The sequence below is a fragment of the Poeciliopsis prolifica genome, unplaced genomic scaffold, assembly GCF_027474105.1.
Source record: "Poeciliopsis prolifica strain line A6 unplaced genomic scaffold, Auburn_PproV2 SCAFFOLD045, whole genome shotgun sequence".
In the NCBI taxonomy this organism is placed as follows: Eukaryota; Metazoa; Chordata; class Actinopteri; order Cyprinodontiformes; family Poeciliidae; genus Poeciliopsis; species Poeciliopsis prolifica.
The window spans coordinates 2,773,539-2,799,392 of NW_026562420.1; the positions used below are offsets into that span (position 1 = coordinate 2,773,539).

The 25,854-nt window shown below is 37.0% G+C and overlaps 1 protein-coding gene across 23 annotated transcripts in view; it reads left to right on the forward strand.

Moving 5' to 3' along the window:
* The window catches only part of sorbs2a (sorbin and SH3 domain containing 2a), a 66,936-nt gene that overhangs the window by 16,788 nt on the left and 24,294 nt on the right, over window positions 1-25,854 (forward strand). For 16 of the 23 annotated variants that reach the window (XM_055056573.1, XM_055056578.1, XM_055056575.1 and 13 more), the window contains 12 exons: window positions 10,602-10,657; window positions 11,570-11,659; window positions 12,890-12,916; window positions 14,125-14,249; window positions 14,515-15,168; window positions 16,249-16,677; window positions 19,482-19,608; window positions 20,767-20,942; window positions 22,906-22,972; window positions 23,870-23,920; window positions 24,056-24,260; window positions 25,005-25,119. In XM_055056573.1, coding sequence (XP_054912548.1) covers window positions 10,648-10,657; window positions 11,570-11,659; window positions 12,890-12,916; window positions 14,125-14,249; window positions 14,515-15,168; window positions 16,249-16,677; window positions 19,482-19,608; window positions 20,767-20,942; window positions 22,906-22,972; window positions 23,870-23,920; window positions 24,056-24,260; window positions 25,005-25,119 — 2,076 coding nt within the window. In that variant the 5' untranslated portion in view covers window positions 10,602-10,647. The remainder of the gene's footprint in view (window positions 1-10,601; window positions 10,658-11,569; window positions 11,660-12,889; window positions 12,917-14,124; window positions 14,250-14,514; window positions 15,169-16,248; window positions 16,678-19,481; window positions 19,609-20,766; window positions 20,943-22,905; window positions 22,973-23,869; window positions 23,921-24,055; window positions 24,261-25,004; window positions 25,120-25,854) is intronic. The other 7 variants (XM_055056588.1, XM_055056585.1, XM_055056586.1 and 4 more) reach the window with 5 other exon arrangements.

Consider the following 25,854-nt stretch of genomic DNA (forward strand, 5'->3'; position numbering starts at 1 on the left):
ATAGATTTTACATTCTATAAACCAGAAGGGAATTGTATTTATCTCCTCATTTCAAAGCCACAATTACAGAGCTTGCTTTAGTGTTTTTGTTGTTTCTGACAGTTGACGAGGAAAAACAGTGCTGAATAAAAATAGTGCTTCCTTCCACAGCCACCTCAAGAATAGCATCGGAGAATAACTTTACTTTGGAAAGCTGCAAACAATTAAAGGTTTGATGAGCCAACACAATTTTGTTTTAAAGTTAGGAATAAGAATGGATTTGTTGTTAAGCAGTCCACACAACTATAGAGGGTAACAAGAATAGACTTGCACAAGAAATAAAATATGACAACAGGAAGGATGAAAGCAATAATATTACAGACCAAAGCTGACTGCAATGGTAGGTGTGGACATCAGCAAGGAAAACTAAAACCTTTACAGGATAGAGACTGTATTTTAGTAAATACTGTTACCTGTGTATATCTGCACACGGTTGTTCATTAAAAATAAATATGAAAAGTAATGAATTGGTAAAGATGATAAAAAGGAAGCATATGTCAGCATGTTTCCTTTCTTCCTACCTGCCCATAGTTGTCGAAGTGTCATCCTGCCACTTCGTCTATTTTTTACACTCTTCTTTTTTTATGCCCTCTTATTTCTCATTCAACAAAAGCCATGCTCCAATCCCTCCATTAGACCAGTCTCAGAGGTATTGTGGAATGTCCCCTCGGCCCCTGGGGAATACCGTGAGGGGTGGTTCTCAGCCCGGCTTCAGAACATGAACTCACCTGTGTGCCTCAGTTTGACAAACACTTTGTGCTCTGTAAACGTCACTTGGAGCGTCACTCTCCTCTCTGAGAAATATCAGATGGAGATCTGTTGATTTTGCCGCTATTATCCCAGCTCTATTGTATCATATTCAGTATGTATTTAGAACTTTTAAAATAAAATTGAAATGAAATAAATGTATGCATCTCATTATTTATAACAAGATGCATAGAAATAAGGTTGAACCTCACTGCAGCTGAAAACCTAAAAGTATTTTTTGTTTTCAGCCTTAAGCATTTTTTAACATTTCTTGCTGAGGAGCAGCTGTTTTTTCTTTCTCTCTACAATTAGAATGAAGCTAAAGCAGCAGCTCAGGATCATCAAGTCAATAAAAACCTCACTTTCGTTTACCTGTGTTGCATCTTCACGTTTCAGAATTAAGCACTGCCTCCTTATGGGTGTGTCTATTAAAGTTTGTTGTTTTAAAAAGCTTGTAGTTATATTTAATTCACTCTGGGTTATTTTACAGGACTGTGTTTGCTCATGTTTGACATGAAACAGTGCCTAGTCTACAAGGAGTCTGCTTGTGATGCCGTCTCGGATAGATTATAAGAAAACAAACAACAAAACAATCAAAGATGGGTTTTGCCATCTTTGATTGTTTTCCCATTCTTTTCTATTTTTTGTTTTTCTATTTTCCACTTAATTTTTCTATTTCTTTTTCCCTCTTTTTTGTCTTCCTCTCCATTAACATCAAAATCACATAAACTAATAACATTCTGCGTTCTATGTTGGAATGGTAACATGATAAACCCTCAAATTGTCACATCCTATTCATTCACCCTACCCGCTGCCCTGACTTGGAGCAAGAGGAATTGTGTTATATAATTACATTAGTGCTCTCAGGCTGATGGCTCTGCTCGTTAGTGCAGTTGTGATGCAATCTGCAGAACACACAGCCCTCTGTTATTTGCAGTATGGGCAGTGAGTGGGCATGCAGGGTCAGCGTTTGACCCCCGTGTCCATTCATACACCCAGAGGGGGGTCCGCTAATGAGTGGCAAGGTTGAACAAACAAGGCCGATAATGGAGACGTGGTTGGAGGTGGCTGTTGTTCAACTAGTGGCAGTAATGCGCTGGTTGAACAGTTACAACGCGCTCATAAAGCATTCCTTGTAAAGCGTCCTGCGTCCCACAACAAGCAGCTTTGTGTTTGTGTGTGAGAGAGAGCATAAAATAATGTTTGGGAAAAACTCTTGTGATATGTTTGTGTCTGTTGGTGGATTAAAGTAATTACAGCTTTTACTTTGATTCAACTGAATTCTTAACATATTTCGTACTTATTCAAGTGTGAAGCAGCTTAAAATTGAATTCCAGGCCAGGAGTTGATAGCGTTATGTAACAGAGATGGTTAGTGAACCTTTTGAAGCAAAACATTTACTTATTAAACTTGGTAGAAAATCTCTAAAATAGTTATGAAATGTGACTAGGTTTCCCGCGATAGACTGGCGACCTGTCAAAGGTGTACCCCGCCTTTCACCCGGAACGTTAGCTGTAGATAGGCACCAGCACCTCCTGACCCCACTCGGCACAAGGGTGTAAGAAAATGTTTGGATGGATGGTGACTAGGTTTCAGATGCTCAAAAGAGTCTTCACCTACATTCTTGTGTATGAAATTATGCCAATTAAATATTAATATTGCCTTCTCAAAATAAGTTTTCTTTTTAAACTCTTAGTGATTCATAATGTAACAAATTTTTCCAGAGCACTAAGCAAACCTTGAAAAAAACATGTTTGACAGAAATTCAGGTAACATTTATAAATAGCAATATCTAGTTTTTGTAAAGGTTTGATGTATAATATAAAATACCATAAATGGTCATTAATTATTGTATTGGGAGTAGATGTGATCGAAAACTGAGGATGAAGAGTTGCTTTGTTATTATTTCAAAACAAAAATGGAATAATAACATAATTGACATTGCAATCTGACTTTAGCTTTTCTTACTTAGTATTTTAAAAACGGCAATCTCCCTATATGAATTGTAGAAAGTGGACAGTTCCTTTAACAGTTTCTGTAATTTCTGCTTTTTTAAACATCTCACTGTTACTGAAAATAGCTAAATTTATCATTCCATCCACCAAAAAGTGTTGTTTCTCAAGCTGGGAGTGTTTATGTGTGGTGTTTTCACTGAACAGACTTTTCATTGGTTAGGGCTAATCAGATTGGTCACCAGGCAGTTTATCTGCATCTCTGTTTTTGTTGAAATAAATTTAGCTTTTCAGATTAAATAAATTTATCTAGCCAGACTTCTTCTCACTCCCTCTTTTTTTTTCCACAGCAACCCTTTGCCCTCCGCATTTTACCACAAAAATGTACCACTAAAATAACTTGGCTCCAGTTCAGCGAATAAAGAATGCAGCAGTTCTACATTCTGCCTTCTTTTGGGCTTGCTCCTATCCATCCGTCCATTTCAAACTGGATGTCTGGACGGAGATTTATGTCAGATCTCCTGGGAAACTTTTTTCTGTTAAAGGGGAATTTCTTCCCAAATCTCAGCAGTTAGAGATTATAAATGGTGTTACTTTGCTCCCTGGACTTGAGTTCCTGAATCCATGCATGTTTGCATATGCTGTGCCATCACTACAGAAAAAAATGTTCATTAATGCTCATAGATTTGTTTTGAACAGCTGACAGGATTTCTTCTTCTGTACAGGAAGGGATGATGAGAACATGTCTGTGTGATGACTTTAAAGTCTTTTAGGTCTTAAAATAGATTTTCTAAGGAGCTTAATCTGCTGACATGGTGTAAGTATCTGTTATTGCCAGAGTGACCACTCAGGGTCAGGGTCCTTGACTGTTATCTTTAATAAGCACTTCCTGTCTTCTGTTGTGTTACAAATACTCATCAAAAAGGGATGTTTTTAAAAATTGTAAAATATTTATTAAAACACTATTATCAAGTGAATTTTGAAACCCACACTGAACTTTGTTTTTCCTGTTCTGGGATATCTTTGCCACCTATTTCTGTTCCAACTGAAAATAGTTTAATCTTGACAAACCATTAATTGGCAATTAATTTTAAGTTGATTCGTTTTTTGAATTCCCAGTAACCAGGTGCCCATCAAATGCACCTACCTCCTCTCCTACCTTTGGCTTTTAACAGTCCACAAGCTGACTGAAGAAAGGCGCACAAATCATGTTTTTGCAAAGATACATATATTATAAAGAGATTGCTTTTTTTTTAAAAATAATGTATAAGCAGCATAACTGTTAGGGAACCAAGTACAAGTTGGAACTTGATCAAATTACCCTAATTAGCCTGGCTAATTAGTCAACATATGTTAGTTGTCACAGCATGAAAACTAACAATATGCATTATTTTCCCTAGCATGGCATCTATATTATTGTGACATAGCCGGACACTATAAATTTCACACCCTTGAGCCCAATTCTCATGCACTATTCAGAGCAGGAGTGCATGAAAAGTAACATACAGACCTCAAAGATGGTTTTCACAACAATAGTAGAAAAGACTCAACAGGAAACACTGTGACAGCAGTTTTAAGGACTACCCTCTTCCACTTTACAAATGGAGGGGTTTACGGGAAAGGCAGGCTAATGCTAGTTTGCTTTTTTTCCTAAAAATATCATAAATGACTATAATGTTTGGCTACAAGAGCAGCACTAGATGAATGACACATATTACACAACTTAATGCATTGCTGCCCTCTATAAATCATCTGTCAAAACTAAAAGCTATTCTCCTGTTCATAAAGTAGACCTACCACTGCGGCTTGTGGGTTGAGCAAAACTACCCATCACCTTCATAAAAATACATGGATTTGGTCAGAGGCTGATGCTAACTGCAACCTCTGTCAAAGATAAAAGATGCATATCACCATAAATTATTTCCACTACTGATCATCATTATATTCCTGATGATCACTAGTGGAAATGATCACTTTTACTATTGATCATTACATGATCACTAAAACCCCCCCAAAAAAACTAAGAACACAAGGACAGATATTATTCATAGAAGACAGGTGTCAGGAAACTGATACCATCTTTAGTCTGAACACTTTCTATCATCCTGACAAAAAGAGTTTGTGATTCATTCTGAGAGGTTACCCATCATGGGAATGTTTTGAACCTCATTTATTATGATTAATCATCTGTTTTAGCATCTCTTCTAATTTTGTGAGATGGCTAAATAAATTGTTATAGTATTAGATGTATTTATGCCATCTATAATGCTACAGACCATATAATGTACATTGTGAGATCAGTTTAAATCGGAAACAAAATTCCAATGGTTTTTAAAAAAATAACCACATCTCTGTAGCAAAGAATCCTCAGGTATTGGGTTGTAGTGACTGCGAGGCACTAAAATATTTATTTTTTTCTCCTGTGTAGTTACTAAGAGGTCTGATAGTGGAAGTTAAGCTTTTTAGTACAGACATATGCAGTCAGGTCTCAGCAGATTAATGGATCTTGATGGTTTGAGGTTGCACTTAACAGATTTCTTTGGCTTAATGCTCCTACTTGTGTATTTGCAAACCACTCTGCTATTACAGTTTGTAATTATATCCACGCAAGTCTCCAGAGTGGCCCACCAATGTCTAAATTATAGACGGTGGATAAACCAAGTAAGAAAATAAAAAATAACTTTCAGACATGGAAGTGGACCTACCAAATGCTTTGACCTTTGCAATTCCAAATAGATTTGGAGCAGCAATAGAAGGAATGAGTCTCTATAGAAAGCACATTTCATGTATCTAATAACTGAAAGTGGTAGAGAGTTTAATTTTGCTCTCAACATCCGTGCCTCCTTTTCTTATAAATAATATCATAAAAATGTTGGCAATATATCAGCTGCATGATAATGAACCATTTATCCCACTTACTGATAAGCAAAATAAATTGTTCTGCACTACAAAAAACATCTTCCACTAACTCTGTAAGGGGTTGTGCAGATTTTCTTGAAAGACTTTTAGAAGTCTGTGTAGACAAATGGGAAGCGCTCTAAAGTTGGAGCAGTTCCTTCAAGTGTGCTGCCCGAACGTTACACCATGGTCGCAGCTGCTGTGTCGCCGTGGATCTGTCTCAAAGAAACATGATGCTGCTCATAATCTGACCATCATTTGGATGCAGACAGCCTGCGACGCCAGAGCCATGATTTACTCTTGTGTGTGTGACCGTGTGCGTGTCTGTGGGTGTGTGTGGCTGAGGGTTGCGCATGTTGTGGGGACCTAAATCAGTTACAACCGTGTTACGGAGACGTATCGCCATCTTTTTGGTCAAAAGTAAATTTCTAAAATGTAAATCACTCATGTTTTGAAGGTAAGGTTAGTGTGAGGAATTTGGTTTGGCAAGTGGTTAATCATAGAGTATGTGTCAAGGCGATGAATACAAGGTAGTATTGTATACTACCTTAAAATCAAAATAGACTGTATGTGTGTTTGCATGTTTTAGCATTTGCGAACTTGTAAACCCAATTTTTCCAGCAAATGCTACATTATGAGGAGCCGCTGTTCCTCATGAATCCCGAAGTCCAGGCCCTGAAAAAAGTCAGTTTTAAAATCAGTTTTAGGATCAAGGTGTGAATTGAATTTAGGTTAGGTATAGGGTTTGGCATGTACTAGTAATGGTTAGAGTTGTGTGTATGTGCATGCACATTTATGCAGTTTGTTTCTTTGATACAATTGTATTATTGTGGAGTTGACTGGGCTGAGTCAGTGTCAAGTTTCCTGGACAGAGAATATCCCGTTGTTTCTAGAAGTAGCATCATTCACTTGGGTGTTGATTGCATCTTGAAGCTGTCACATAATGATGAAAAAAGTGATGCTACTCCAGAGGCAACTTGTGCATTGTTTTGTTTGTTTTTTTTCCGAAGATTTCTTTTAGGCAATGTGGCCTTCATTTAGCAGCAACTGGACAGGTAACAGGTAGGGAAGAGAAGATGAATCATGCAGCAAACTGCCACAGGCCAGGAATTGAACCAGAATAATAATGAATTCAAAGACTTCAGCCTCTCCTCTGCACTAGTGTGTCACAAGAATATGTCATGCAACAGCTTGCAATATTGGAACTTCTCAAAGTTTCTTATTGATGTGACTTTGATGTTGCGGGGACCAACCAGTGATGATTGGCATGACTTTGCCTGATGAAGTTGTAATAGAACTGCTCTTAAATCATCGATTTGGCTGCATTGTGGGCTTCCAGTAGGAACGATAAATGTCAACAGAGTGAAAGGCACTCATATGTTAGCACTGCACGTTGTTCAGATTGCTGAAAGATGTAGAAAGGATCACTGAACATCTCAGGAGTACATTGAACTAAATCAGTATTCCATCAAGAGCAACTGGAAAACAGTTGATGTTATACTGCAAACCAGGCACAGTTGAAGCATTGACCTAAGGTCTCAAGAAAAAAGAAGAAAGACCTCAGTTTGTTGGGTTTATATTGATTTGAAAAAGTAATATTAAAATGTCATCCTGTCTCATTCACGTGACGTCCGTATTGTGTCTTGTTCCAGAATGTGAGTTTTTGGTAATGTTACACCTCTTTTCTGCACATGGTGTACATGCTCTACCAACTGAATCATCTACTGCCCACATGCTTTGTGATCCAGAGGCTCGTTTGCACGTTTCCAAATATCAGTGTGTCTTACACTGGTACTTTTTGAAACCAGGTCTGAGAATGAAGCTTGCAAACACTCCCTGTGTGAAAGTATAAAAAGTATATGAAGTAATGTAAAGTAAGAAAATGTACAATTTAAAGAGGTATTGCTAATTTTTCTATTTTCATTACAAGTGTAATATATAAATATACCTTATTGTTCTAGCCTTTTGAGTTAGAAGGATATAAGTCGTATCTTAGAAATGGCCGCTGTGTCTAAATGATGACAGTCTGGAAAGTTGTCATCCTGATCACATAAATGAGAATGGTTTGCCATCCATCTAGTGCCACTCATCACTGCAGCCTAATACTAGGGGTCAATACATTCATGTCATGATACGTTTACATACCTCCTCCAAAATAAACAACAATGACAAGCACGGATATTAGAACTTTACTTGTCAAAGTGAAATTAGGCCCCAGGGTGTCATAGTTTTAAAGCAAATGCTTGGAAATACTTGTCATTCTTTGTCATAGAGTGTGCTGAGTTCATTCTGTCATCATTACCCTGCTGCTTCTATTTGTTGGCATGGAGGTAATTTGTAGTGTAATATCACCATTATTTTCATGCACATCATGTCTTGGTATTGACTAATGGAAAGAAAATGTGACAATAGTTTAAACAATTGTGTATACTGATACACGATTGCATCAGTATACAAGTGTGCAAGCTCAAGCACAACATTAGAAAAACCTCTCTGCTCTGCAATATATTTATTAATAGGTCCAAGATTACAGCAACAAATTATGTTTTGAAGAACTTGAAGTTATACATATTAACACTGGAAATTTCTTCATATGATCATGCATAAACATCACATCAATAATTGTGCTATTGTGTCAGGAATGCAGTAATGCAATGTTAACAATCACTCCATGTTATTTACAGAAATATATGCATCTTGGCAGCCAATAGTGTTGATGCTGCTTGTCTGTCCCATGATGACATTATGTATGATGTACTCAGTCAGCAATGCAATGTGTGTTCAGGCCTTTAGCTTTTGAAGTATACCCTCCACATTAATCATGTGCCTTTCAGCTACAGTTCAAGGAACATAGCTTTATGAAGCTAGACCCAACATAGCAATCTACACCAACATTACTCCGAGTTAGGCTATATGTGTTTTGGTTGTTCTTTAAACCCTTTGCAGTGATTTTCACTCTAAGTGGTGACTGTGGCTCAGGAGGCTTAGATTTATCCAGCAACTGGTGGTTTGCTGGTTCACCTCTGATTTACCATTCAGTATTCAGGACTTTGAATTAGGATTATTTCTCTCTTTAACCCGTTTCAGGTCAGATACTGGCACTGATTCAAATGTGAGTAGGCAAGTTAACAATAACCATTCACACCTGGCATTAAGCTTCAGTTAATATTCACATCACAGAGAAGGATGGTCAGACATGTTTTAAAGATTGTGGAATCATCCTTCTGAATCATCCTAATTTTTTAAAATAAAAGTTACACTGCAGCTTTAAATAGTGAATATGTTAATATTTTCTTTGAGTATTTACAACTAGAACGTTAGCCAGTTCTTTTGAGTCTCAAATTAAATTTTAAACCATTTGAAATCTTCAAAATGAGTCAACTCACAATAAACAGATTCACAAATTTAAGACCTAAGGTTAAGTGTTCTTTAACAGCTGCTTGATTCGCATGTTAGCTTGATAAAGTTGGATCAATATTTTTTTATTGTGAGATGTTTTATGTTTTACTTTGCAAGCACAAATTCTGTTACCAGTATGTATATTAAAAAGTGTCCTGCATTACTTTTTGTAAAGCTTTTACAAAGATAAAAAACTCATAACCTGATCTGCTTTCATTACATCTTAAAATGCATTTAATCAGTTGTACTACCTTTTCATTCTGATATCAATATGGCAGACATGTCTTCATGCTTCAGATTTTTGTGGAGTTATTTTATCTGCAAAACATGATAAGCTTAGTTGAATGGCTAAACAAATGCAGTATGAGAGAGGTGAAAGGAGTATGAAAGATAGGAAATTTGAACATCCCAGTTTGAGCACTCAGTCACTAAAATGTAATGTTTGATTGTTTCATAATTGGTTATTGTATTATGTTTCTGTCATATGAATCACTTCGAAATGTGTTATTCAAAAAATTTCGACTTGACTAAAGATGACAGAGTTTAACCCCTAATCCTTTTGATGCCAAATAACCTGCATAAATAAAGATTTCTGAATGGATATTTTGTAAATAATATGTTGCATAGTACAGAGAAAAATTGCTCACCCAAACAATATCTGGTTTAAAAAAGATAAGTTAATGGGGCAATTTAGCAAATAAAAGAAAAAAGGCATCTAAAAAAAATAAACCTTATATTTTGAGGATTACAGGTGTCTGTTTAATTGTTTTAGACTGGCTGAGACTGGCTCAATGCTGCTTACAATTTTATTTATTTTTTTTTTGTTGCTGTTTCTCAGTATTAACTCTGGTGGTTGTCTTTGGATTTATTGAATTTATTGAATTCAAACTATGAAACAAATATACAGACTAATGTTCATGGCCATCTCTGAAGGCCTTGGTCTTCACCATCATTGGTGCGTTATGAGAGGATTCACACCTGTATTTGGGGCAGATGTTAATGTCGTGTGTGACTGATGTCTGTCTTGATTGAGATTTAGAAAGTACAGTGAATGGTTTAAGTCATGTAAATCATGCAACATTGTTTCGACCTTTTACATACAAATCAGCATTTGCCTGTGACTACGCCACTGTAAAACAGCCCTCATCATTCATATTTTCAGGAATTTGCAACTTTGGAACTCTAACGGGTTTAGTAAATGTTGTAGAACTACCAGTTATGTCCGAAATAAATCCATATATTGAAAGCAGTAGTACGCAACTCTTATTAAAACAATGTTATGACATGAGTAATGCACAGTATTTCTGGTTGATTGTGTCTTGCCAAAATCCAACTGTAAAAAGAAGAACCCAGAAGTCTGCATTTTTCAGAACATCAATCAGTGTTTGGGGGTTGTCGCATGTTTTCTCTTTCTTGGTAAAGTATATGACCATAAAATTCTTTGACTTACCAAATTATTAAATTATAATATAATGGAATTGATTCTTTGCTGTGATCAATGGTTTTTATGCTTCAAAATTATTTGTGTTGGGACTCTTGTCCTTAATAGCCTTGTTTGTTTTGCAGGACAGTGTGTCCCCCTGCAGTAGATCAGTAAGAAGTGCTCTTCAGTATGAATACAGGTATGAACACAAAAACAGACATGCAAATAGTTTTAAAGACTGTGGAATCAACCTAGTGATGCTTGACAAAGTTGGATCAGTATTTTTGTTTTACGTTGCAAGTATAAATATTGTTAATAAGAATACAAAAATGTGTACCTTTTTGTTGTGCACTACTTTTTGTACAACTTTAGTAAAGGCAGTCTGACACTGGGGAAAAGTTATGTTTTCATTGTATAATAACTGTCCAAAGCTCTGTCAGCCACTAATCAGTAATCCATCAACTGCACGTCTCAATACAACATGTACCTGTGTCTGTCTACACGGGGGGCCTGACTCCATTTATTAATGGACCGTTGTCAGTAGTGTAAAGGGTAACAGTAAAATATATTTGTACATAATGATTTTGCAGATGAAAAATTTACAAAAGCCATCTTTATTGGAAGGAAGTGAGGTTGTTTAACAGGAATGTATTCAGCAAAAGATTACCTTGTATGTTGTAGCATGTAAAGATAAATATATTTCTGTTACATACAGTAACTGTTTAAAAACTGTAATAGTATTATTAAGGTCAAGATTTTTCTCAGCACTCATTGAATATTGCTGACCTAATTTAGAAGGATCTGGAATCCCTGCATATAAACCAATCATGTTCTTGAATTTATGTCCTGGCAAGTAAGCAAAACCTAAAAAACCAAAACACATCGACGGATGTTAAATCTTGCAAGAAATACTTACTGCAGAACCAAACAGCTGGCATGCATTTAAATCAAGTAAGCACTTCGAATGCATGTGCTTTGCTCTAACTGTTTTTTTTTTTTTTTGTATGTGTGTGCATATTTGTGTTTTGGTGTGTTGTTTTTGCCACCGTGCATGTGCATGTGTGCTTCTGCTTCTGGCTCATTGATCACGGGCCTGGCTGGGAATTCTCAGATAGCGGAGGAATTGTGAGAAAAAGCGTGGCCTTGTCACTCATTCTCTCTCCAATGAAGAGGGTCCAGAGCTCACCAAATTTGGCCACAGGTACTAACACTCGCAATCACACAAATTTTTAAATTTTGAGTGAGAAACTTTTTTTTGCTACACTTAAAAATTATAGTTTATTCAAGGAGTAGGGTCAGTAAAAATATGTCTAAGATATTGCATGGTAATTTGTTTTTATGTTTTTATGGGCATGCTTGCTTTCTAAATAAACTACAATTCAAACTTTTATAAAAAAAATTTTACAGCCATAAACATAGTACATCATCTTAACTTTGACTTCAGAAACGGCAGAAAATTCATCAATATTTTTTTTAAAACTCTGTTTAGTGGGGTAGAGTCTAACAGTCTGATTTCAGTGATCAGACTGCTTACTGAAATCAGGAGATTAATGATATTGGCTTCAACATTGGTAATAAAAGTATTGTGGATTGATTTGAATTCACAATTAACACAATTAACACTTAATTTTTGCTAGCTTAACCTGTTTTTTTGCTGACTGGTTGAGAATGTTAAAGTGCTGGATGTGGCTGCTCTAAAGACCATCCACATTCTACCTTCTTTTTCATTTCCTTTATCATGTTGTGGTCTTCATGCTTATGTGAAAAGAGTCTGTGAAAATGTAAATGCATTGTATCTTTTGTAATTTATGAATTTGAAAACTGAAAAAGAAATTAACTAGATTTTTTGTTGGAGGATGATGGGTTCTCAGTGGCAGATGAGGTTTTGCTTAATTGATATTCGCTTGAACTGATCTTCTCACATCTTTGCAACTCTGTAATTGAGCCCAAAACGCTGAGTTTTGGGTTCTGTTGTTTCTTTTTCCACAGAGATTCAAAACAAACAGTGATTATAAAATAAAGTATTTGGTCTCAATTTTTGTTATTTTATTGATCATTTATTGTGCTTTTAACCACCATAAAAGCCAAAGACAGATTTTTACATGTGGACAATAAGATTATTAAGTATGTTTTCCAAATTTTAATATGGATTTTATATCCATTACTGTCATATAGTCAACTGTGTCACAATAGTAAAATTAGTAAAATATAAAATGAATTGATTTCCTGTTGTCTGTGGTATGTTCTGATATTACATCCCTTTGTTCATCACAGTGTGTGTCTATGAAGCACTCAACATTCTTGTAGATTGTGAGCTGATTGCTTATTTACATGTCATTATATTTCATTCATCCACTGTTTTAGGGACGTAACACAACCCAGCCACTCATAGAGACATTACTTATTATGTTTACTCTTCTCTGTTTTCCAGCTAATGATTCTCACTCATCAGAGTTTGGTAAGTGACAGGACTGTCTGGTAAAAACAGTCTCATCAATGAACATGAGCAGGGCTGCACAATACTCAAAAGAAATATTGCAGTTTTTTTTCTTTCCCTCTGCGATATATATACAGAAATTTCCAAGAGATAACTTGAATTAGGACAGGCTGATAGGCTGAAAAACCTAGAAGCATTTTGTAGTCAATATTGATTACTATTGATTATTTTTTTGTTTTAAATATCAAAAATACTGCCAAACTGATGTGATTTTTCTTCTCTTACCCACAATTTCTTCTTATGCTGTTGCACTCATTTTCTCCTTTCACTCTACCCTATTCTATATATATTTTTAGGCAATTATTAGGGAGGATGGCAAAACAAAAAACTGCTCTGATATACTCAAGGGTACAGTGTGTATTCTGTGATTGTCCGCAAATGGTTGAAATTTTATTGTCAAGTGTAGTAATTCGCTACATTTACAATGACAAATTCCTTCATTCAGACAATTCATGAGTGTTTCCCATAGAACTCCCAACCTGATACATTACACCAATATAAAGACAACTGTTATTGAGCAGTATAACTTAATTTGTCTTATTTGTCAAAGCAATGGAAACGCAGGTATCCTATTAGTTGTAAGCTTGATATAGCTTAGTTCTGTAATAAAATTCCAGTTAAATTCATGTCTGTTCTTTTGGAACATTGGTGGTTCTGGTAGCAACAGGTCATGTCAAAGGCTGAAGATCAGCCCACAATTCAGCAGATATTTAAGAATCAAATCATCTATGCATTCACATCAAAGCAAGCTAAAGAATGCAAAATAACACATTTTAGAGCTGTAATCAAAAAAGCATGATACTCCAAAATCATGACATTTTTACCTAAGGTTATCATCATATTGTCATAATTTCATACGGACACATATCTAGTCACCAACCTGGCCATAATGACCGCTTTCTCCTTTCTTCTCGTTCGCATCTATGCTTTCATTAGTCTGTGGCAAAATTGTTAGTGTCCAGGTGAACTTTGCTTCTGTTAGACTCTGTCTAGCTGGCTTCAAACAGTCCTTTACAATGTGAATATTGCACACACTACTATTACGATAACATATTCCTAATATATTGTGCAGATCTAAACATGATCAAAGAAACTATTAAATGTCTCTAATATAAATAAACAGATGTAAAGTAAAGCACCCCCCCAGACCATGTTGTTATAATCTGCAGATTCTTGGCGGTCCCGCAGCGCTACTGATGGTTTGAAGAATGGAGATACGACCAGTTCATCTCTTGCTGCCAAAGGATTTCGGAGTGTCAGACCCAACCTACAGGACAAAAAGTCTCCCACACAGGTAATCTGCTCATAGTCCGGGCTGACTTTAGAATTATTTTAGCTTACTACCGGTTGAAACAAAGCATTTTGTATTGACTGGAACTCTTAATGTTCTTGGGTAGTAAAAATCCATTATATTTGGAAATGAGTAAATCCTGAAAAATCATTTTTGGATTAAGCACATTCTTGAAACAACGTCATAATGGATTTATTTGTGCTGATTATTATTTCCTATTCTTGTTGTTTGAACTTATGCCGGCTTCTGCTTCTGATTGGCTAACAAGGATGTCAGTCCCTTGCCACAGCCACCCCCCAGGAGAGAAAGCATTAACCTCTTGTCCATTGGCACCAATCCACCAGAATTCAACTCAATCACTGATCAGGCTAATGACTTAAGTTCTAGAAGGCTAACATTCACAAAGAACGACAAAGCTGTGCTAAAAGAATCCTTCACGGTTAGCAGCACATCCTCTTACTCTTACTCTGAGACCAGTGGAAATTCAGTCAAGCAGGTTAATAAGTCCACAGCTGCAAATAATATGAGCAACCTCAGTGCCTCTGCCACTACCAGCACACAGAAACGTAAGGTTTCTTCATTTAAGCTAACCCCTGTCACTATCCCTGACCCACCTGATCACGTTAACCCTCAATTTGAAGCCCATTCCAAGATCCTGACCTCAGGCTCCCTCTCACCATCTTCTCCACCTCCACAAATGACTTCAAACACTCCCCAAACCCCATCACAGACAGCCTCAGTTTATGTCCACTTAAATGCAGAAAATCTAAAAAGTCCAGCAGCTTTGGCTTCAAATGCAAGAATGGAGGTGAAGGTTCCAGATCAAGATCCAGATCAGATCTCAACACCAGCCCCAATGCAAGTGAAGATGACCATGCCTTCTCCTACTATTCCACCAAGACCTTCGCCTGCACAACTGTTGGTACATACCTTACTATGAAGTGTAATTAGAGCAACATCCTCAGTGACTCTTTAAGTCTTTGCAGTCAAACATGACATTGATAGCACCAAGAGTGACTAAATGGCCACACATTTGTTAAGTTAACCCGACAAAGCTAACACAAACATGTGGCAAAGGTACCATTTGTCAACTGCCAAATTTAGAGCCTATGTGTCAAAAGTAGAGATATCCTGATCGAGTGTTATTGTGATGTAATGTTCTGAATAACACTGTATCCTTTTAGCTTCTACAGTTAACAGCCTTAATGTGCTGCTCTAATACAGGTTAGCTTGGTTGAGTAAGCTGCTGGAGATCTGACAAAACATGACAGGAAACATTCATAGCCTTACCATTATTTTTCTAAAGACTCAAGATGTATATCAATTTTTTCTGCTGAGGACATTTTCATATTGAGCTGGGATAATATTAATATATAGCTCTGTTTTAATTTGACTTGTTAGTATTTTGCTTTTCAAAAAAGTTCAAAAGAAATTAGCCCTTTGAAAATCCATAAAGCAGACATACCTTCAAAAACATTAGCAACTGTCAAGGACTCTTAATACCTGTCAGTTGAACATGCCTAGATCGGGATTCTGATCCAGTACTTGAGCTACGATCACTAGGTACAAAGTCACCTTTTTTCCTTTGACATTCTTTATAAATAGTGGAATGTATTTTGACGGGTTTTGTATACAACTTGCCTGCTGCGCTTTAGTTGTCTAGTCTTGATGCTTCCATTTGGCCAACAAAACTGTGATATGTTGTCGTGTTTACTGAATGTGTGACATTAACCAAAAGTTTCTTTTAGTAGATACTTATCTCATTGACAGGAAGAGTCACTTGCTGTTCATCACTAAACTTATACTAATGATGCGTCTTTAATTTGCAGCCTTTTTTATGTTTTGAAAGACATTGCTGCAGCTTGAATTTACCATCAGCCAACCGTGAATTGTTTTGTTACTCCACCCTAAGCCTTTTGACTCGCTGGCTAATAAGTGATGTAACTAAGCACTCGCCTTCTTTCCTCCTTTTCCCACCAATTTGCTCTTACTCCAACACCAGGGGCCTCCTTCCCCTGACCCTTCAGCACGGCACTCCCCCAGTCGCTGCCAGAGCTCCGAATCACTCGACTACCCATCCAGCTTAATGCCCAAGGCCTTATCGTCACCCACCCCGTATGTTCCCAGCAGAGCTGTCATAAAAACTGGAGCAATCAGTGGGCAGAGCGTTGCCGCTTTCAGCAACATGAGCATTGGTAGTTGTGTGTCACCAGCGACTTCCCCCGTGACAGTGTCGGCGCTCAGCCACTACTCGTCATCCACGGCGGGTCTGTTTGATGAGCTTCAGATCTGTAGCCTGGACTCACCTGGTGCCTCGCCCACGCCTTCGCCCACGCTCAGCCATGTCTCCACCTACATATCCACTGCTGGGCCTGATGATGTGCTAACAACCTCTGTGGGCTCTACTGCTGCAGCAGCTACTGTCACTAATGTAATTATCTGAACAAGCCACTCTGTAACATTTCATTACATTAAAAAAGTGTCCCTTCTCTCCCACCTAATCATTTTAATGACTAAACTGAAAAATGTGTGTGATTGCTACATTTCTTTTTTAATTTTTATTTTACTTCCACTAACCATTAACTGCTCCTCACTTATCAGATGTCAAAATTAAATTCAGTGTTGTTTCTTTATGCTTATGTGTATGTATTCATGTCAGCTTTAGGTTAATGTTAGCTTCAGCAGCCTTTTCCTTTTTCTTTTGTCATATTTCAGAATAAAAATAGCTCTATTTTTCCTATTACATTTTGTTTGCCCCAGCGTATTCACACCAAACGTGCATGCACATTTAGTGTACAAGAGCATTACCACAGCCAGTTTTATGAGCAAAAAAATCCAAATGGGTTAAAATTTAAATATGTTTTTACACGGATAAATATGACATGGACATCAGCGTTGTTAATCTGAATATTCAAAGCTGAAATAGTAAAACGTGTGTATGAAGTGACCTATAGTCAGTACAAAATATCCTGTGCCAAGCAGCTTCATAAAAAGTTAGATGATGGATCAAGTGGCCGTCCCCCACTGACAGAGGCAAAAAGCAAAGCATACGTTTCAGGTGTTCATTTCTAACTTGTGTTTTAGATCCTGTGACTTCTAAAACATCAAGAAGGAGACCTTAAGAGCATACATCTCACCTCAATACATCCATTAATCTGCTGTGATGACTGTCTTTCTGGGTGGCCGGGTCATTTTCCTGACCTTAGCAGAGATTTTTGTCCTCATGCCATCTGTCCTGATTACTGAAATAATATTCTTTATTTGTCATTTATTGCATGTTTCTATTGATCATCCAATAGCAAACTAGTTAAAATGGTCTCACTCTGCAATAGTGAGGATGAAAATAATTATCAGTAAGGAACACAAGTTTCCCGATGATCTTTGACGAACCTTGAATTATGTGCGGCCTGAACTATATGTACTGACATGAACTATTATCTTCCTCATAATGACCTAGGAGATGATCCACAGTGGTATTTAACAGCTGGTTTTCTCCAGAGTTCATCCCAGCTTGTAAACACAGCAGATGACTTTCATGTGACAATTATCTCTGTGGTAACGTCAGCTGGCAAGTTGCCCAACATGGTGATAATTTACCAAGCAAAACAATTTCCCTTAGTTAGTAATTACTGTTTGTCAGGGGAAATGTGATGTTTTGATTCTAGCAAAAGACTAAGTCAAACAAAAGAGCATTGTATTGCATTGTGTTTACATAAAAATTCCACTACAGGATCACATTACAGTAGCTGGAACTGAAGTTGAAGCATTTTTTCACACTATTATTCAAATTGCAGAAGTCATTTTCTGTCCTTATAGTTTGATTCCTAAAATATTGTTTTGTAAAGCTCAACCAAAATATTAATTTAAGATTTTCTTGTTCTTAATGTGTTACACTGACCTTTCCAATCAAGCAGATAGAAGCACTTTATTTTAAGCTGTTACCAGCAGATTGTTTTCAATAATTATTTTATTTAATGTCACATGCATGGACTTAGTGACAAACTCTACTCACTTTAATACATTCTAGCCAATATTCTTACATTTATTGGTGTCAGTGGCCTGGTCATATATTTGCAATATTCTGCTATGTTTTTTCTTACTTTAATCCCTTCCAAAATCTACATAATGAGGAAAGATTAAAAAAAAAAATACAAGCAAACTAATTGGACACAAAATTTGTAGTATTTAAAGAACCCAAATAGCTCAATTTTATGTCGATCACAGCAGGGATGGTTTCTGATGCTGAAAGGGTGGCATCTTGTGCGGGGGCGTCTCACTTCACACGATACGCGGACCGCCTCTGGATCTCAAGCTATAACATCAAGTGAAGCAGAGGCAACAGTGGAGTACTGCTATTGCAGGAGTCTTTCAGTGTGACATAAAGCTACTTCCAAAAACAGATACATTTTTATTAATTTGAATTTAATTAGAGGTGTCAATAGATGTGCAGAGCTCTGCATGTAACATAAAACAGTCCGTTCATTTTACAGTCCTACAACAAAAGGCTGTTATCGAAACTCAACAGTCATTTTGAATTTAGCTTCATTTCTTCATCTGACATTTCCCGAGCTATTAGGTTTGCATCTATTGTGTGCTGTGATAGTTGCATTGTGCCATCACTTGTAATTCTGAGTCTCCGACTTGCAGCATCCATCAGGTTAATGAAGTGATATACACAGTGCTAACACATTTAGATTCCCTTCCACAAAGATCCAGATGAACAGAAGACAGAACTGAACAAGGCTCTGTTGCTTTGAAACCCCAGTGCTGTTACTTTAGCTGCTCTATCTTTGCCAGATTAAATATTTTATTTCAATGTCTCTTTGAAGACACTTTTATTTATTTTAACCAAAGCCTCCCATTCTCCTCAGGCCATGTCTGCTGTCCTGCTTTCATCAACTCATTTTTAATAGAGATGTTTATGAATGAGTTGTCTTTGTTGACTGTTGGTGTTTTTCATTTCCTGTCTTAAATTTCCAATAAATCAGACTTCCCTATCTAACAATAGAGAGTTACTGAATTAGTTATTTGTGTCAATAACTTTAGATCTAATTTATTCTGTTGTTACTTGTCCAACTGTGCCTGTGTAACATGTTTTGTTTTTTTTTCCCGTAGAGGTTATATTTGTGTGTTATACTCTTATTCTATGAGTTTACATGTTTAATTAAATATTTTACATTGCTGAGAATGTTTTTAATATGTTGCTTCTTTTTCTGGCTTGTGGGTGATTTGTAGGGTCAAGTTCTTTCTCAAGCAATGAATGGAAGTACCAGCTATCCACAGAGGCCCATGTCTCCACCGTCATACCCTCCTCCTCCTCCATCACTCCACACAGGCCTCCAGAGACACAGCAGGAGCTCAGGTGAGTCACTGTTCTTTGGTCAGCTTCTTTTTGTGTTTAGTCAGTTTACTTAAAGGTAAATTGATTCACCTAAATTCCTTCTGTCAGGCCTAAATCAGTGACTGCAGCTTAACACTTCCATCAGTGGAGTTGCAATTAGGCCTAAACAATGATCTGGATCTAAATAAATAATTAATCACTTGAATTTATTTTTGATTAGGACTTTAGGAAGCCCATTCCGTAAGCTTTATATTGACCTGATACCATCTTTGGGCTGTGTTTGGGTTCTTGGCCCCAATTTTTTTATCTATTCTGCTGTCTACTGAGTGGTTGGAAATGAAATTAATGAATGTGGAGATCGTCTGCCATTGTTCTATCCACCATTACTACTGCCTGGTGTTGCTGATAGTTTACTTAAAACATAAGATTGACTTGAGATCCTAACATTTACTCCTTAAAATACAGCTGTTGTTATTGAGGCCAGAAAGCTCAGTCTGAGTTGACCATTAAATCTTTCTCTTGAAAGCATTTGGATCTAAAATGTGTATGTCTTGGAGAAGTCTCCCCTTTTTTGGTCCGTCAGTCTAATGAGTCCTTTTTAAGCCAGCAAAGAGAAACTGGCAGCTACAATCTATCACTCAGGAAAAGGAACCAGGTTTTGATTATGTCAGGTAAAGACATTGTATAACCTTTAGCCACATTTATTGAAAGTAAGCCTCTGTTTGAACCTGGGTTGATTAGAGGATATCCACATTGTGTCCCTGATGAGGGCATATAAAGTAAATATATTTGGTAGTAGAAGACCAATTTATCGGCCAGTCAATTTATTGGTGCCGATTTCCTCAATTTTGGGAGATCGGTGATCGGCCAATACTTGTATATGAAGCTAATCCTATTCACCGGTCTTTCCCGTGAGAGAAGTTTGACTGATAGAGCAGCCCACCAGATCATGTCTGCACATTTGCAGTTAACAATAGTCAACCCACTGTTACCCATCCAATGACTTTTTTGCTATACTCAGCGACTTTTCAGACAAAAAAGATGGCATTGGCAGGTCTGGCATTTTGAAGATTGGCCAAAAAACTGCTATTGATGCACCCCTAACCAAAACACAAGAATTTTCTTCACTAAAACAAAGACTAATTTATGTATCTGTCTCCTTTCCATTTTTGTAACTAGAGGGCAGTGAGTCGGTCACCCGGGAGTCTGTGGTTTCAGGTCACACCAGCATCAGCAGCACAGTGCCCCTCGCTCGCTTCTCAGAAGAAGAAAAGAAGGTGTCCATCGTTAAAGCCCCGCATTACGAAGGCATTGGACCTGTGGATGAGTCTGGCATCCCTATTGCCATTCGCACGGTGAGGTCACATGACCAAAGAGCCTAAAAACTATTTTAATCAGGTCCAGAGATGTAACCTTAGTATCTTCTGACCCATTTGGTGCTGTCTTCATGTGATCAGCTAAAATAGAGAAGATTACTCTCAGCTGTCTGGAACTGCTGACCCCTTATTAAATGGTCCATTAAAGGAGTCCAACTATCTTTGTTGAAGTATCTCTTTTACTCTTTCTCTGTGTGCTACTTATTAAGATGAACTTACTCTGTTGCTCTTTACTCTCCGAATGGAGAGGACACTCTTCTCTGGAGCAGAGATGAGGATAAGATGCAGAGGGAAGTTGGACAGAAAAAGAAAAAAAAAAACCAGATGCTCCTTGTTGTGAGCAAGCAGACATTTTTGTGGTCACTCTGTTCGGTAACCGTGGAGAATGAAGCCGTAATTGGTCTGTTTCTTATCCTTGCCAATGCTACATGCGCCGCCTCCAGAATCCAGAACCAGGGCTCAGTGCTACTGAATAACGAAAGGATTAAGCCCCTCTGCCATTTGATAGCTCTTGTTTGAAGAGACTGTTGGATCTATAGTGTTTACACAAAGACAAGCATTTCTCCTGCTGAGTCCCGGCACAGCATCAGGAGCCCATTCTTTGCTTTTGTATCAACAGCTTCTGAGGTTTTATTCTGTTGTGTAAAACTAAACATGCTCACTCAGATGTATTGCATTTCTAGAAAACTATTGGCCATCTTGCAAGTGTCAAGAGGCATTGTTTATAGCTCATCTGTATTTATTTGTACAGTTTATCTGTGAAATTGTCTTTCACTTATCATTTAATAACTAACTTTAATATTTGAGAAATAAAAAAACTGTCTATCTTTTTTCTTTTTGTTAAATGTATCAGATTTTCAACTGCTGATTTTATTTATCAGCCTTTGTTTTTTCCTATAGATGTTGTTTTGTGTTGTTTTGTGTCTTGAAGTAATTTTTGTGGCCAAACCAGACTTTTAAAGTTTGAAACTATTCTTTGTGTTCTTGACTAATGCCAGTGTTGTGGTTCACTGGAGTCCCTTACCAAATTGATTGACGTCGGTTTGTTTATTGTCTGTTATACATTTTTTAATATCAGAGAATATTTTTTTTGCTTTTATGATCTTTTGCCCACTTCATATTGTCAGACTTTGTCTACTTAAGTAATTTCTTCACTGCTAATTGATAATTTAATAAGGGGCAATTACATTTCTACATTGTTCCATATTGGTTTGGACACATTTAAAACTTTTATAGATTAATGACCCTTTGAAAACCATGTTTTGACACTATGATGCTTTTGGTCAGATAATAACAAATTGTTTAATATTGCTTAAAAGTTTGAACTAAAGAAAAAGTTCTGATTATCATGTCATAGTATTTGAGCATTTCTAAAATAATGGTTACATTCTGGTTCCTGAGGGGTTTCCATTTTATATGCCACAGTATCAGTTTATAGAAAGACAAACATAAGGGTTTATGTACTTAAATATCAAACATCATTGATATTATGGAAATAATTGACAGATCTGTGTATATAATACAAGAGAAATGTTCATTTCTCCTTGCATCATACTGCAGGGATGACCATGTTGTTATCCTGCAAGGAAAAAGTAAAAAAAAAATTAACTTAGAAGTAAAATTATTTAAAATTGTGGAAAATATCAGTTTTAGTCCTCAAATGCTTTATTTTTTAAAGCATAGTCATTAGATATTCCACCAAGCAAGTGCAGCATTTTCAGAAGCCCCACGTTGGCATAATTTAATTTTTTTGAATTATTTATCACGTTAAGTTTTTTCCTGGGATTCAACTGCCTGAAAATAATCAGCCTGCAGACTGACCTCATAATAAGCATTTCAACTCTGTCGGGAATAACTTTGTGTGTTGTTGACGTTTGATTATTATTATTTTTTCATTTAATAGCAAATTGTTTGAAGTGTTTCTTGATGTTTTTCTCCACAGACAGTTGACAGGCCAAAAGACTGGTACAAAACTATGTTCAAACAGATTCACAAAGTTCACAAAGCAGGTATGTCCAAAGATGTCCCCATTATGCGCCTTGATCAGATGATTTGCCTGCTTGAACAAGACTCGATCATATGTGCATTCAGTTTCTAAGTGTGTACGTGTGTGTGTGCATCTTTGTGCATCTTTGGCTGTCAGTTCCTGTTAAAACCAAAGACCTAAACATTCTCAGAGCCAGAACTCATTAGATATGAGATGGAAACTCTTGAACGGAGATGGGATGGCGAGAGCCCTCTAATAGACTCTGGGCTGTCCTGGGAAATCTGCTCTAATTTTCTGGGTCTAACAGAAAGACACAGTCAGCACAAGGCTTAATTGTTCTGAACTGCTCAGGCTTCTTTTATCACAGCACATAGAGAACGCACCCATTCCCACTGTATTCCAATGAAGCTATGCCATTCACTTCTAAGTATCCTCTGCAGTTTTTTTTAATACATTTCTTCTACTGCTTGAAAGATCTCTGCCACTTCACAGTTCCTGCCACCCCTGGAAAAGGTTCATTTTAATAGACTGGAAAATAATGAATTCACTTTTCTGTTGCAGTAGCATCATCTCACAGAAAATTATAGAAAAACCCAGTCATTCATTATAATACATTTATGCAAATCCCAAGTTAGAAAACATATTTTACTGGAACTCCTGTGTCAACCAGTAAGATATTGAGTGATTGGGGAAGGCAGACGTGTTCATAAAGATGAATATGTCTGTTCATCCTCCCCATGAACAGTTATGGTATAAATCATGTTTAAATTGGTACAGTAGTTGTCACTCTTGTTCTGCAAATACTAGACATCAGTGAGTTACTGTCATTATGAAGCCTGCTAGTTACTATTAAGAGTTTATGCTTTCTAATATGTGTTTGCATGTATCTCAATCTGTCTTTTTACTTTTTCTGCTCCAGATGATGACTACTCTGGCACATACAATGCAACATATGCTTTCATAAACAATGGTGAGACTTGTTCTCCAAGGAACAAAAAACTGTTTCATACTCTTTATCGTTTCTTCCCAACCTACATGTCTTCTCCTTTCTGCCTTACTGCCCTCCTTACCTCTCCCTCCACTGTCTCCTCCATTCTGTCCTCAGCTGATGACTACAGCACCACCATGGCACACCCACCTCCTCGGACACACACATATAGACCTCTATCCAAAAGCCCCTCAGACAACGGTGGGCAGCAGGTTCCTCAGGAGCCCTCACCCTCCCCAGTACCCCCACCACCTCCACCAATGCCCTCCCTCCTGCAGCTTAGGGCCAGAGACAGCGACCGGGACAAAGATTCAACAGACATGTAAGAGAAATGTCCTCTTACTGGTGTTACTGAGGAACTGGGTTGGATTTATTGCAGCAGTGTGAAATTGTCTGACTCACAATCTTAAGCTTATTGTTGTAAAATATTTTTCCATAACTTCATGCTAGACACTAACATACAGTGCATTAACTCCTGCCATGGCATTGAAAATGCACTGCAATGTGCATGGTTGGTATCTGAGTCCTGGTCCTATGTGGAGGAACTTGCTAGAAGCAGTGGTAACTTTTTCATAATGTGTGATCAATGCACACCTGCATTACTTGATAATTTGATGGACTAGCCTAGTTTTATTTCATTTCAATCTAATCACAGCAAATATTTTTAAAGTAGCTCCACCAAATCACTGATGGTTATTGCAAAAAATCACAAAAACGATCATGAAAACCTAGAATGACTGAACAGTGTAAAAAGGTATTCAGACAGGATCATTTAATTCTAAGAAATACTTATCAAATGAATACTCAACTTTTTATTAATATTTTAACAGTTTATTAATGTGTTTTATCAATACATTAATATCAATACATTAACATTAATATTATCAATCTGGAACGACTGGCACTTTAAGAACATTGATTATCTTGATGTGGCCCAAAATGAGAATGTCTTTTTTTTACTTCTGATCTATGGCATCAACCCCAAGCTCATCTTCTTTTCACCTTTGTTTTTACTGAAGTCTTAGGCTGTTTCCTAAGAGACACATTTCTCTTTTCTTTGCCCCAGGAATGAATGGGGTCCTCCAGACAGAAAAGTGGACACACGAAAGTACCGCGCAGAGCCCAAGAGTATTTTTGAGTATGAGCCCGGCAAGTCATCAATTCTGGAGCATGAAAGACCAGTGAGTCATTTTTCTAATGTCTCAAATTTTTCTCAAAAATATCTTTTCCCAGCATCACAGAAATATGACATCTACTGTGTTCTTGGTATGTAGAAGATTGTGTTGATCACAGCTAGCAACTTTAGCTGCAAATCATCATTTAACTTAAGCTACAAATGCTGTACAACAAACATTCCAACAAACGTGTCAATAACAATTGTTTATTTCTTTCTCAATGGTTTAATAGACGTTTTCATTTTCCCCTTCCACACATGTTGACACCCCTGGTGAAAACATTCAAATATTTGACACCAAAAAATTCACCATTTAATTGAAACACATTTATTATACCTTATGAGATAAAACTCACTTTAAGCAATAATATATTTTTTTAAATAAATCTTTCCAAATTATTGAAAAATTCAGCAGTTAATTCAACTGTATATTTTGTTGATAGCACAGCTCTTTTGTTTCAGTGACATGTGAGGTTCTAGCTCACAGAGGAACATATTTGATCATTCCTATTTTCACAAACTCTCTTCTGTTCTCTGTTTCTCACCTTTACCCACATTGTTTCTTTTGGGTTCAGGTTTGAAGACTGAGGTGAAGGTTGATTTTGTTTGGTGAATCATTTCTGTCTTTACATGGCCATATATTTTGGATTATTATCTTCTCAAAAGCCTCAGTGATGATGCATTTCAAGTTGTTTGGCACAAACCTTTAGATTATCAGCACTTTTGAATGCAACAAAATGTT